This window comes from Prunus persica, chromosome G6 (assembly GCF_000346465.2).
Source record: "Prunus persica cultivar Lovell chromosome G6, Prunus_persica_NCBIv2, whole genome shotgun sequence".
NCBI classification, from domain to species: domain Eukaryota; kingdom Viridiplantae; phylum Streptophyta; class Magnoliopsida; order Rosales; family Rosaceae; genus Prunus; species Prunus persica.
The window spans coordinates 6,187,845-6,200,052 of NC_034014.1; the positions used below are offsets into that span (position 1 = coordinate 6,187,845).

Below are 12,208 nucleotides of genomic sequence, written 5' to 3' on the forward strand. Positions count from 1 at the left end.
TTCTAATATTTTTTTAACTAGAAATGGAAGAAAATACTCATAACGTCGTGAAAGAAATTGACAAAATTCGTGACTTGTCGTTGAATGAAACCACGGGGCACAATTGACAAAACTCAAATTACATTGATGAAAAGTGAAGAAGTGATAAAGGGATCAAAATTGACTTTTGCGTTTTTTTTTTTTTTCTCTCTTTCCTAATGTACTCTAGTAGAAGAGGACCTGAGGCCGTGCACACTCCAACAAGTAGAAATCTCAGAAAGCGCGTTCGAATGAAGGCTAGGTTTGCATATTTTCTTACTCAGTGCTATTATTCGAGAGATGCTGAAGATGGTGATGCGGAATATAGCTGCTTCTTCTTCTTCTTATTGCACCAGCAGGAGATGGAGAGGTATGCCTTGTCTTCACTCTAACTCCACTGTTGTTGTTTTCGCCAACGACTACTTTGCTTTCCTTCACTCTCAACCTTCTAAACCAATCAAATCTACAAGAACCCAACTAGAGCAGCCAGTGAGGAACTCATCGAAAATCACAACTGTTGAGGATGCTTTCAATGTGTTTGATAGAATGCTTCAAATGCGTCCTCCGCCTTCAGTTGTTCGTTTCAATCAAATATTGGGTCAAGTTGCGAAATTGAAACATTATTCGGCCGTCATCTGGTTGTATAACCAAATGGGTGCGTCCGGAATTGGACCTAGTGTGTGCACTCTAACCATTCTCATTAATTGTTATTGTCATCTAAACCAAATGGGGTTTGGTTTATCTGTCTTGGGAAAATTCTTCAAAGTTTGTCTTGAACCAGATGTCTTTACCTTCAACACTCTAATCAACGGCTTTCTTCGCGAGAATAGAGTGGTGGAGGCTTCAGGAATTTTCAACAAAATGATTGCGGGAGGTAATTGTCAGCCTAATGTGGTTACTTATGGCACACTAGTTAAGGGCTTTTGCATGAAAGGTAACAACAGTGCAGCTATTTAATTGCTTAGGAAGATGGAGGAAGGAGCTTGCAAGCCTGACCTAGTTGTCTATAGCACAATCATCGACAGTCTTTGTAAGGATACACTAGTTGATGATGCATTAAACCTCTTCTCAGAAATGATGTGCAAGGGTATTGCCCCAGATGTCATTACCTATAACTCTTTGATGAATGGAGTTTGCAAATTAGGCGAGTGGAACGAAGCTACAAGTTGTTGAATGAAATGGTGAGTAAAAATATTTTTCCAAATGTGTTCACGTTCAACGTCTTGGTAGACACACTTTGTAAGGAGGGGATGGTCGTGGAAGCAGAAGGCGTGGTTGAAATGATGATTAAGAGAGATATTGATCCTGATACGGTTACATACACTACACTCATGGATGGTTACTGTTTGCGAGGAGAAATGGGCAAGGCACAAAAAGTTTTCGAACTGATGCTTAGCAAGGGCTCGGTGGTTAATGTTGTTAGTTACAACACATTGATAAATGGATATTGTAAGAATAAAAAGATTGATGAGGCCATGATGCTCATAGGGGACTGGTTCCAAGTCCTGTTACTTATAGCACTCTTCTGGACGGCTTTTACAAAACGGGCAGAATACAGGACGCACAAAAGTTGTTCTCTAAGATGCAAGCTTGTGGCCAACTTCCTGATGCTCAAACTTATTCTATTTTACTGGATGGCCTGTGTAAAAACCGACAACTTTCTAGCGCAATGCAATTGTTTGGAGAGATGGAAGCGAAGAAGTTGGATATTGATATTGTGATTTACAGTATTCTTATTGAAGGTTTGTGCGTAGCTGGAAAATTTGAATCTGCAAGGGATCTCTTTTGTGGTTTATCATCAAAAGGACTTCAACCTGATGTGAGGACATACACTATAATGATTAATGGACTCTGTATCGGGGGCCTAACAAGTGAAGCTGAAAAGTTGCTGGTTGAAATGGAAGGGAAAGGCTGTTCTCCAAATGGTTGCACATATAACACAATTATCAGAGGGCTTATCAGTAACAAAGAGACATCAAGGGCGATGGTACTTATTCAACAAATGGTGGAGAAGGGTTTATCTGCAGATGCATCAACAACGGAGTTGATAGTTCAATTACTGTCGAAAGATGAAGTGGATCCTGCTTTGTTGCCGTTGATAAAGAATCACACTGAAATTAATTTGCATCTGTGGACAATGAACTGGTGCATCTTTGATGACCATAAAGGTATTACAGTATTTTTGGTTAAGGATGTTGTTATTGTTATGTTGGCTGTTCGAAATGTATTTGGATTTGCAATCTACTTGCTTAAGTTATCACTGAAGTCTGTTGCCTTAAATTGGCGCATGCGTTGTAACTTTCACATGAAAAGGCTGCTCTTTAGTATGTACGTACTCTCCAATATCCAATTCATAGGAGCCCATTTGCTCCCCAACTAAAATCTGGTTATTATTTCATACTTATGTGCTTCACAGGGAAGTAAAGGTTGTCTATTTCAGGTGAAAGAACAGATGAGATCCACATGGTTCTGAATGATTGTGATAGTTGTTTTGGATCGTTCATCTCAGATAATTTTTCCCATCATTGTCCTATAAACTTTTGAATCGTCCATCTGAGATAGTGATAATTCGAGGAAGAAGACTTGTTTGTTGCTATATCTAGCTGGAACTGCTGTCCGTTCAACTCATTATTAAATTTGATTGCATTGAGTCCAAGTAGTAGGAGACCACATTATCTCTTCACATTCAATTAACACATGTCTATCTCATATATGTGATAATGTGATTATGTGATTATGTGATTATGATCATACGATATGATTATGATCGAAACAAAAGGATCGGGTAGTTCTCCTTTTGATTTCATATTGCTTTCATTTCGGACAGAAGTTGAATTAATGAACTCAATTTTGCAGGCAGCAGGAAAGTTGATTAAATAATGTAATTAGGTATAATGGTCATAACAATTGGCTGAAAGGCCACCCTTTTGGAATTTGGATGGCAATGTGGAGTGTCAAAAGAGAAGGAGAAACCCAAATGATACATAAACGTAGGGCCGATGTATTCCCTATTCTATCAATTTATGTTGCAAAGAAACAAAAAAGAATTACAGTTCGAAAAATTATTGACTAAATAACGAATTGAATATAATTTCTTGGTGGTAACCACCAGAAACAAAACCACAAGAGGAGCGTGAGCCTTCCAACTCTCAACTATTGATCATTTGCGTCTTCATGCACCTCTGATATCTCAACTATTGATTTTTTCCTTCATCGTGCACTTTTTCTTCAACACTTCATAGTTGGAACTGCCATTTACTTGATATTAGATTGACCAACTCTCGTCTTGCTAAAAAAAATAAAATAAAAAACTCTTTTATTCGGTGAAGTGAAAACTTTAATGGATTTTTGTAGAAATCTCACCTTAACTTATACCTCAGTTTCAATTTGTCACCTTAAAAAAAATTTAAGAGAAATGTCACCTTAATTTTTCAAAATTCATGATTTGTCATCTGACTTTAACATCATCCAATTTTCCATCCATTTTTAGGGTATTTTAATCTTTCCATTTTAAGGGTATTTTAAAAATGGAAAAATCATTATTATTATTTTTATTTTTATATCTTTTACACAATTAAAATTGAAATAAATAAAAAAATTCTCACCTTCCCCTACCTGACCTGAGTCTACCTTTTTCTTCTTATTTTTTATTTTTGGTATTTTTCCATTTGTATATTGAAATTTTTTCCAGTTCCATACCCAATGAACACCATAAAAATAAATTATACATGCTCAAAGAGAGGGACAGAGAGAGAGAGAGAGAGAGAGAGAAGAGGGGGAGAGGGTACTGTGCGATGTGTTTTTGGGGCGGGTGGGTTGGGTTGGAGGAGAAAGGGAGAGAGGTCTCTTTTTTCTCTTTTTTTATTTTTTGAAAATGGAAAGACTTAAATGGATGGTGTCAGATGATAAATCATAGATTTTGAAAAATTAAGATGATATTTCTCTTAAATTTTTCTTTAAGGTGATAAATTGAAAACTTTTCTACAAAAATCCCTAACTTTAATATTTGATCTAAAGTCTTTTTCTCATAAATTAAGCGCTGGATCTACAACTTCCGTACAACTCTTGAGCTTCTTTCTTTATCCGCCTTTTTTTAATGTTGAATTCTTTCTTTATCTTAAGAAAAACTTGTATAATCCTTGGATGTATATCAAACATTCAATGAAAATTGTACCAATATTTCATATTTTGAGAAACACTATCTTACTTTTCCTTGGGTGATTGGTAAATTTAAATTACTGTGAGTCTTATAGGACATTCCACATAGGTAGGGTTGAGCCACTGTAGGGCTAGGGTAAGGAGTTACTTGCCTCCGATCCAAAATGGTCACCAGAAAAGGCATAACAAAAAAAAATTCAACGGGTGTGGGCTAGCTAAAGTTATTAGTTTAAACTTTAATAACTTTTATTGGTATTTCCTATTTTTATAGTCTTTCTAGAAATAAAAGCATACATTAAATTGTATAAACACGCTAGTTTGCCAATGAGGTCTAGCCCAGTTAAAAAGGGTATTGACTTGCATATCAAGGGTCTCGAGCTTTAAAGAGTAGAGAGAAAATATCGGGAAGGGCCGGGCTGGGTCTTTTTAGAAAATTCAAAGCCCAAGCCTTACCGATGAGCCGGGCTTGAGAAAGCCTATCGGACCGGGCTGGGCCTAAACGGGCCCTACTTCATTAAAAAAAATCATAAACTTAATCATAAGGGCATTTTAATCCAAATTTGATATTAAACTCACTTAATTCCAATATTTTCACATCAAACCAAATTCATAAAACACTCAATAAAGTCATACAACTTATAAGATTTTCCACAACAATAATAAAATCAAGTATTATTTTTGATGTTATTATGTAATTAGATCATAATACGTTTTAAGAAATAATTTAAAAAATAATAAGTATCAAAAAAATATTTTTTTTAAAGGATGGTATGAATAAATATGCAAATATTTGGTGATGTGTTCAAGAAAAGCATGATTATATTTGGTGGTACGATTATATTTCGTGATATGATTATATTTGGTGATGTGATATGTTGTTCATCTTATTTATATATATAATTGTTGAATTAATAATTGACACAAATTAATGTGCTAATCATTCAATTATAAACTAGGAATAAGTAAATGAAATGAAACAAATTATATATGTGATTTAAGTGATATAATCATAAACCTAAACTCTTATTTATACATAATTATATATGTATGCGGGCCTAACGGGCCAAGTTTTTGTGGGCGGACAGGGCTGGGCCGGGCTTTCTTGGGCTTAATCGGGCCTGATTTTTGGATCGGGCCGAGCTTCAAACACCCAAGCCCAAGCCTAGCCCGGCCCAAGAAGGGCCGGGTCATCTCAAAGCCCATAACAGGTCGGGCAGGCCTTTTTTTCAATGAGCTGGGAGGGCCCCCATCGGCCCATGAGCCCGCGGCCCAAATGATGAGGCCTACACCTTGGTATTGTGTGTGTGTGTGTGTGTGTGTGTGTGTGAAACCCTCATCCACCTTGTAATTTAGATTATTGCTTGTAATTATATATATATAACACGCTAATTCATAGTTTCATTGACTGATTTCCTTTTATATATATATATATATATATATAAGTTATATTGGATGTTGGGGTTATCGAACTTAAGATCTTGAGTGTAGGGGAAAATGTTAATTTTCAGTAAGCTTTAACACAAAATAAATACATATTAAATGCAACCAAAAAACACATATTATCAAAATGAAAATATGTTCAACAACATAATTGAAAGTGTACGTAGTTTATTGTGTATGTTTATTAAAGCCTTGCAACTAAATTAATAAAAACTTAGATTTTTTTAGACTTTATTAGGTTAGTACATACTGGGATATATATATATATATATATATATATAAACAAGGTTAAAAAAAATTTAAAAAAAATAGTTTTCAAAGAAAAAGGAAAAAAGTCTTAGCCGCCTCCTCCTTTGGGGGTTGGCAACTTCCTTCCCTCTCATTTCGTCCCTTCTTTTCTCATTCCCTCCCTTTTACTTCAAGATTATTAGTTTATTTTGTGATGTGGAAGCAATCGCCGCGAAATAATGTCATTGCTATGATATAGTCATTGTATTTTGGCCCACGTAGACAAGGAGTTGGCTCCCTTCGACATAGTTTGGAGCTCTAAAGAGGGGAATAATATGTCTGGTTGCATTGGATCAGGTTTAGTCAGTGTGGGACTATGGGTTTAACCAGTATGACACTATAATTTTTTTCGAGTTGCTCAGTGGTCCTGTTTCTTAGTTTTGTTTTAGACTAATAATTTTCAAAAACTCTTTAGAGTTTGCTGTAATTTGTTTTCTGTTTAGGATTTTAATTTCTTTTTAGCTTTTGGTTATCGATACAGATTTGCCAATTCTACCATTGTGCGACCGATTTGTATTGTAGGTCTGAGTACATGTGCTTCTGGTTGCTGGATCAGGGATTTAGTCATTGTTTAGGTTGTGCGTGATTCTCTCGAAATCAATTCAATATGTTGTTGTGTTTGGTCACTGGAGAAAATTTACCATAGTTGCTTCGTACTTTTGTTTGTTCATATAATATACTATCGCTTATTATTTTTTTTTATAAAAAAACATGTTAAATATATATGTTGATTTTTTTTAAATCCCCAAAACCTTCATGGGCTACAGCCCATTATAGCCCTTCGAGTAGCACATCACTGCCTTTGGTCTCCACAATTTTATTTATTTATTCAAATGGTGTAAATGATTCTTTAATTTAGTAGTGCACTTGGGCAAAATTCAGCCCTGCCCTAACCAAGGTGCTCAAGGCAAACCATAACATTGGGCCCTCTGTTTGCATTTTTATTTGGATTGAAGTTCTTTATCACATGTGGTGGCACTATAATGGAAAAGTGGGTCAAACTCTCTTTCTCTTTCCTTCTTCTCCTATAAGTGCATTCAGGTTCAGAGCCTTTACCAAGCATTATGGAGGAACTCCTACTATATATAATCCCCCTCCCCTTCCTACCTAATATAAAAATAAAAAAAATAAAAAACAAATTTGCTCATGATATTACTCAAGTTATTTTTTTTTCCGCAAATATTAATAGTATTTTATAGGAAGCTGATTTTCTCACTCCTCTTTTGTTCACTTACACTCTCTTTATTAGAAATTTTATGTTCCCACTCATCTTTGTCCACTTACACTTCCTTGTTCGAAACTGTATGTTATAGTAAAACGTATTAAAAAAACATAAAAGAGTGTAAGTAGACAAAAGAGGAGTGGAAAAATAAGCACTCATTTTATATTTTTAATAAACCCTTTAAGTCAAATACTTTATAAAAAAAATAACATTCTATAGTTTTAAATGAAAAGAGTGAAAACACACTAAGAACAAATTAGATAATGATAAGTAACTAGTTGAGGGCTTTTTTCAACAATTGATCACTCTAAGTGTTTTTTTGTAGGGTAGTAGCAAGCTGAGGGCTTTTTTCAACAATTGACCTCTCTAAATGTTTTTTTTTTGTAAATATACATTTTTCAAGGTTTTTTTTGGGCTAAAAGTAATTTCTGGTAATTGTAGTTTACTTTTTTTTCACTTTTCATCCTTATAGTTTCAATTTGGTCAATTATCCCTTTGTAGTTTTAAGGATAACTCACGAATTCCTTTAATTTCTTTTATGGTGTGGGTATTTTCATCAATTGAAGGAAAACTCTTAGATGATATACTTGAGCGAGATTTTAATATTAGGTTTTGTTGATTAATGAATTTGGAGCTAGATTGAGAATGCTTTTATTGTTATTTGCTACTTTGGTCACTTAGGAATAGGGCTGTATAGGATACAAACCAATCCGTCAAAATCAATTAATCTAATCCAATGCAATCCAATTTTATTGGTTTCGATAATATTGGTGGATTGGATTGGATCCAAAAAATGATAGCGGATTCAGAGTTTGAAATCCAATTCAAACCAAACCGATCCAACCTTTTAAAAATAGATGCAAATATTTGCCTTTCCTAGTGTTCAAACCTAAACCACCTTTCACGTTTCACTTACACCAAGGCACTAACACAATTTTGTTGATATTCTTTCGAAAAAAATATATTAATATAGCATAAAAATTCTTGATTTCTAAGTTTTTGTGTTGACTTTAGTGTTTCTTATTTTAAGGAATGGATGTAACTTGAACTCTAAATGTCGAACTTCATGGTGTAGTGTTGCTTTCTAAAATTAATTTATGTCTATTTAGAACATACTTAATGGTATTTTCTATCAGATTAAATTCTATGCGATTATCTATTTTCTATCGGATTGGATTGGATTGGATTGGATCCTGACATCCGAACACATTGGATTGAATTGTAAAATCTCAAATGCAATAAAAAATTGGATTGAATTGGATTGATAAAAATTTATTGGTTTCGAACCGATGTACACCCATACTTGGGAATTTCATTCAAGAACAAATCAATTGTATGTTTCTTGTTTGCAATTAAAAAAATTAATTTTAAGTTTCTAATTTTTTTAAAAACTAGAAATGGACGAAAATACCCATGACGTCGTGAAAGAAATTGGCAAAATTTGTGACTTGTCGTTGAATTGCTACAATTATGAAACTACAATTGACAAAACTGAAACTATATGGATAATTGACTTTTGCATTTTTTTTTTGCCCTTTCTTTCCTAATAAGCAGGTAGAAAACTCAAAAAGCGTGTTTGTTATTGAAATGCGGAAGATGATGATGCGGAATATAGCTGCTTCTTCTTCTTCTTATTGCAGCAGCAGGAGATGGAGAGGTATGCCTTGTCTTCACTCTAACTCCACTGTTGTTGTTTTCGCCAACGATTACTTTGCTTTCCTTCACTCTCAACCTTCTAAACCAATCAAATCTACAAGAACCCAACTAGAGCAGCCAGTGAGAAACTCATCGGAAATCACAACTGTTGAGGATGCTTTCAATGTGTTTGATAGAATGCTTCAAATGCGTCCTCCGCCTTCAGTTGTTCGTTTCACTCAAATATTGGGTCAAGTTGCGAAATTGAAACATTATTCGGCCGTCATCTCCTTGTATAACCAAATGGGTGTGTCGGGAATTGGACCTAATGTTTATACTCTAAACATTCTCATAAATTGTTATTGTCATCTAAACCAAATGGGGTTTAGTTTATCTGTATTGGGAAATTTCTTCAAACTTGGTCTTGAACCAGATGTCTTTACCTTCACCACTCTAATCAACGGCTTTCTTCTTGACAATAGAGTGGCGGAGGCGGCAACCCTTCTCCACAAGATGATGAGGGGAGGTAATTGTCAGCCTAATGTGGTTACTTATGGCACACTAGTAAAGGGCTTTTGCATGAAAGGTAACAATAGTGCCTAGATGTCTATAACACAATCATCGACAGTCTTTGTAAGGATACGCTAGTTGATGATGCATTAAACCTCTTCTCAGAAATGATGTGCAAGGGTATTGCCCCAGATGTCATTACCTATAACTCTTTGATGAATGGAGTTTGCAAATTAGGCGAGTGGAAAGAAGCTGCAAGGTTGTTGAATGAAATGGTGAGTAAAAATATCTTTCCAAATGTGTTAACGTTCAACGTCTTGGTAGACACACTTTGTAAGGAGGGGATGATCGTGGAAGCAGAAGGCGTGGTTGAAATGATGATTAAGAGAGATATTGATCCTGATACGGTTACATACACTACACTCATGGATGGTTACTGTTTGCGAGGAGAAATGGGCAAGGCACAAGAAGTTTTCGAACTAATGCTTAGCAAGGGCTTGGTGGTTAATGTTGTTAGTTACAACATATTGATAAATGGATATTGTAAGAATAAAAAGATTGATGAGGCCATGATGCTTTTTCTGGATATGTCTCATAAGGGACTGGTTCCAAGTACCGTTACTTATAGCACTCTTCTGGACGGCTTTTGCAAAACGGGCAGAATACAGGACGCACAAAATTTGTTCTCTAAGATGCAAGCTTGTGGCCAACTTCCTGATGCTCAAACTTATTCTATTTTACTGGATGGCCTGTGTAAAAACCGACAACTTTCTCGGGCAATGCAATTGTTTGGAGAGATGGAAGCAAAGAAGTTGGATATTGATATTGTGATTTATAGTATTCTTATTGAAGGTTTGTGCATAGCTGGAAAAATTGAATCTGCAAGGGATCTCTTTTGTGGTTTATCATCAAAAGGACTTCAACCTGATGTGAGGACATACACTATAATGATTAATGGACTCTGTATCGGGGGCCTAACAAGTGAAGCGGAAAAGTTGCTGGTTGAAATGGAAGGGAAAGGCTGTTCTCCAAATGGTTGCACATATAACACAATCATCAGAGGGCTTATCAGTAACAAAGAGACATCAAGGGCGATGGTACTTATTCAACAAATGGTGGAGAAGGGTTTATCTGCAGATGCATCAACAACGGAGTTGATAGTTCAATTACTGTCCAAAGATGAAGTGGATCTTACTTTGTTGCCGTTGATAAAAGAATCACTGTGAAATTAATTTGCATCTGTGGTCAATGAACTGGTGCATCTTTGACGACCATAAAGGTATTACAGTGGTCGTGGGTATGGCAGGAGGTGAAAATGCCTTCTCACTTGTATCCGGAATTTCTGGTATTAATTCTGTTTCATGGAATCTCTATTTTATTTTGTATGGGACGATAGGAGAACCTCTGTTTCAACCAAAGATCCCTTACAAACCTCTGTCCACTGATGCAAGAGCACAGTGGACAGATTTTATCTTTGCATGAAGTTTCTCATATAAAATTGCAGACAGATTTTATGTACTGGAAACATTGTTTGATGGGTGATAAATCTAAATGCTGTTGCTATTGTTTATGTACTGGAAATATTTTCTTTGACTTTGTTGGATGACTGAGGGTTACTTTGAGACAGCATTTTTGGTTAAGGATGTTGTTATTGTTATGCACAGCATTATCTTGTAGAATTTTCGTTCTTGCACATTACTTTTTCTCTAACGTCTCTCCTACAAAAATTATCATTTCAGGTGCGTTGTTTCACTATAAATCTATATATTGCAATGATATGCATCCTGGCAATTCAATAATGAGGGGGAAGTGAGGGGGATGGACACCACTAACACTGACACTGAGACTGGACTCTGGAGTTGTAAGCTCGTCCTCATTCACTCATCTGATCCCATATCTTGTTTTCCAAAATAACATTTTCAACTGTGTTTGTGATTTTTATTTTCCAATGATTGTTTAGTTTTCTCTCTGTTACGTTATGTTTTACGATTTAAATATTCAGTTGTGTTGTGGCTGGATTTTCTTCACATTTGTTTCTTTAACTTTTGTAATTTTTCCATCATTGTCCAATAAAATTTTGAATCGTCCATCTGAGATAGTGATAATTCGAGTTTTAAACACAATTTGAGATCGAAATGTCACACCCCTTAAAGTTACTGATGTCAAGCCAGCATAATGTGATGCCTTCTCGCATATTATACACTCATCTCCATATCCACGTGTATATCGTTGCATGAGAGAGAGAGAGAGAGAGAGAGAGAGAGAGAGAGAGAGAGAGAGAGAGAGTGCGAGAGAGAGAGAGGACTCACAAGTCAATCATTCCCTAATTTTCCTCGAAAAAGGTAATGAAAGGGACAAAGATAGGAGAGTTTGAAAATTCACGTAAGACACAATAAGTAAAGTTCTTTGTGTTTGAGGTTCTAGAACAACATGTGACATTTCTTATCTACAACTGGAGGGGAGAAATTATAGATGTGTTTGTTCGTATTATAGAAATTGTTTAATATTGTGATTAGGTATAATGGTGAGTGTGTGAACAGAGGAGGAGCAGCCCTAAAGGTCCATAGACGCAGGGCCAAAGTGTTCCCTACTTTATCAATTTATGTCACACAAAAAAGAAGAAGAAAAAGTCAGAGTCGAAAAACCACTGACTAAATAACGAATTCAATAGAATTTATTGGTGTTTGTTGGCCGTCTTTTTTTAATCTTCTTTTCTCAGCACTGCATCATAGTTTGCTTTTCTTTAGAAAGTAAACACCAAAATAGAGACATCGTTGATTATATAACAAAATCCCATTAATTTCCCTAATCAAATTCAAATCAAATTAGTTGTATTAATAGAGCATTTCTTCAAATCACTGTCTTACTTTTGCTTGGTGGGTAAGGAACTTAATTTTCTTAGGCCAAGGAGAAGATGCATCTAGAAAAATCGATCCT

The 12,208-nt window shown here is 35.4% G+C and overlaps 2 protein-coding genes and 1 pseudogene across 2 annotated transcripts; all 3 read left to right on the top strand.

Annotated features, from left to right (window-relative positions):
• On the top strand, nt 231–2,575 carry LOC18773210 (annotated as a pseudogene).
• LOC109946249 (putative pentatricopeptide repeat-containing protein At1g12700, mitochondrial) lies at nt 8,692–9,364 on the top strand. Its single transcript, XM_020565637.1, has one exon. The coding sequence runs from the start codon at nt 8,714–8,716 to the stop codon at nt 9,362–9,364; it is 651 nt and encodes a 216-aa protein (XP_020421226.1). The 5' UTR covers nt 8,692–8,713.
• On the top strand, nt 9,293–10,981 carry LOC18775370 (putative pentatricopeptide repeat-containing protein At1g12700, mitochondrial). The gene has a single exon (XM_020566637.1). The coding sequence runs from the start codon at nt 9,439–9,441 to the stop codon at nt 10,495–10,497; it is 1,059 nt and encodes a 352-aa protein (XP_020422226.1). The 5' UTR covers nt 9,293–9,438; the 3' UTR covers nt 10,498–10,981.

What these genes read in the sequence shown, in the direction of transcription:
- LOC109946249 (XM_020565637.1), top strand. Translation starts at nt 8,714, where the DNA reads ATGCGGAAGATGATGATGCGGAATATAGCTGCTTCTTCTTCTTCTTAT.
- LOC18775370 (XM_020566637.1), top strand. Translation starts at nt 9,439, where the DNA reads ATGATGTGCAAGGGTATTGCCCCAGATGTCATTACCTATAACTCTTTG.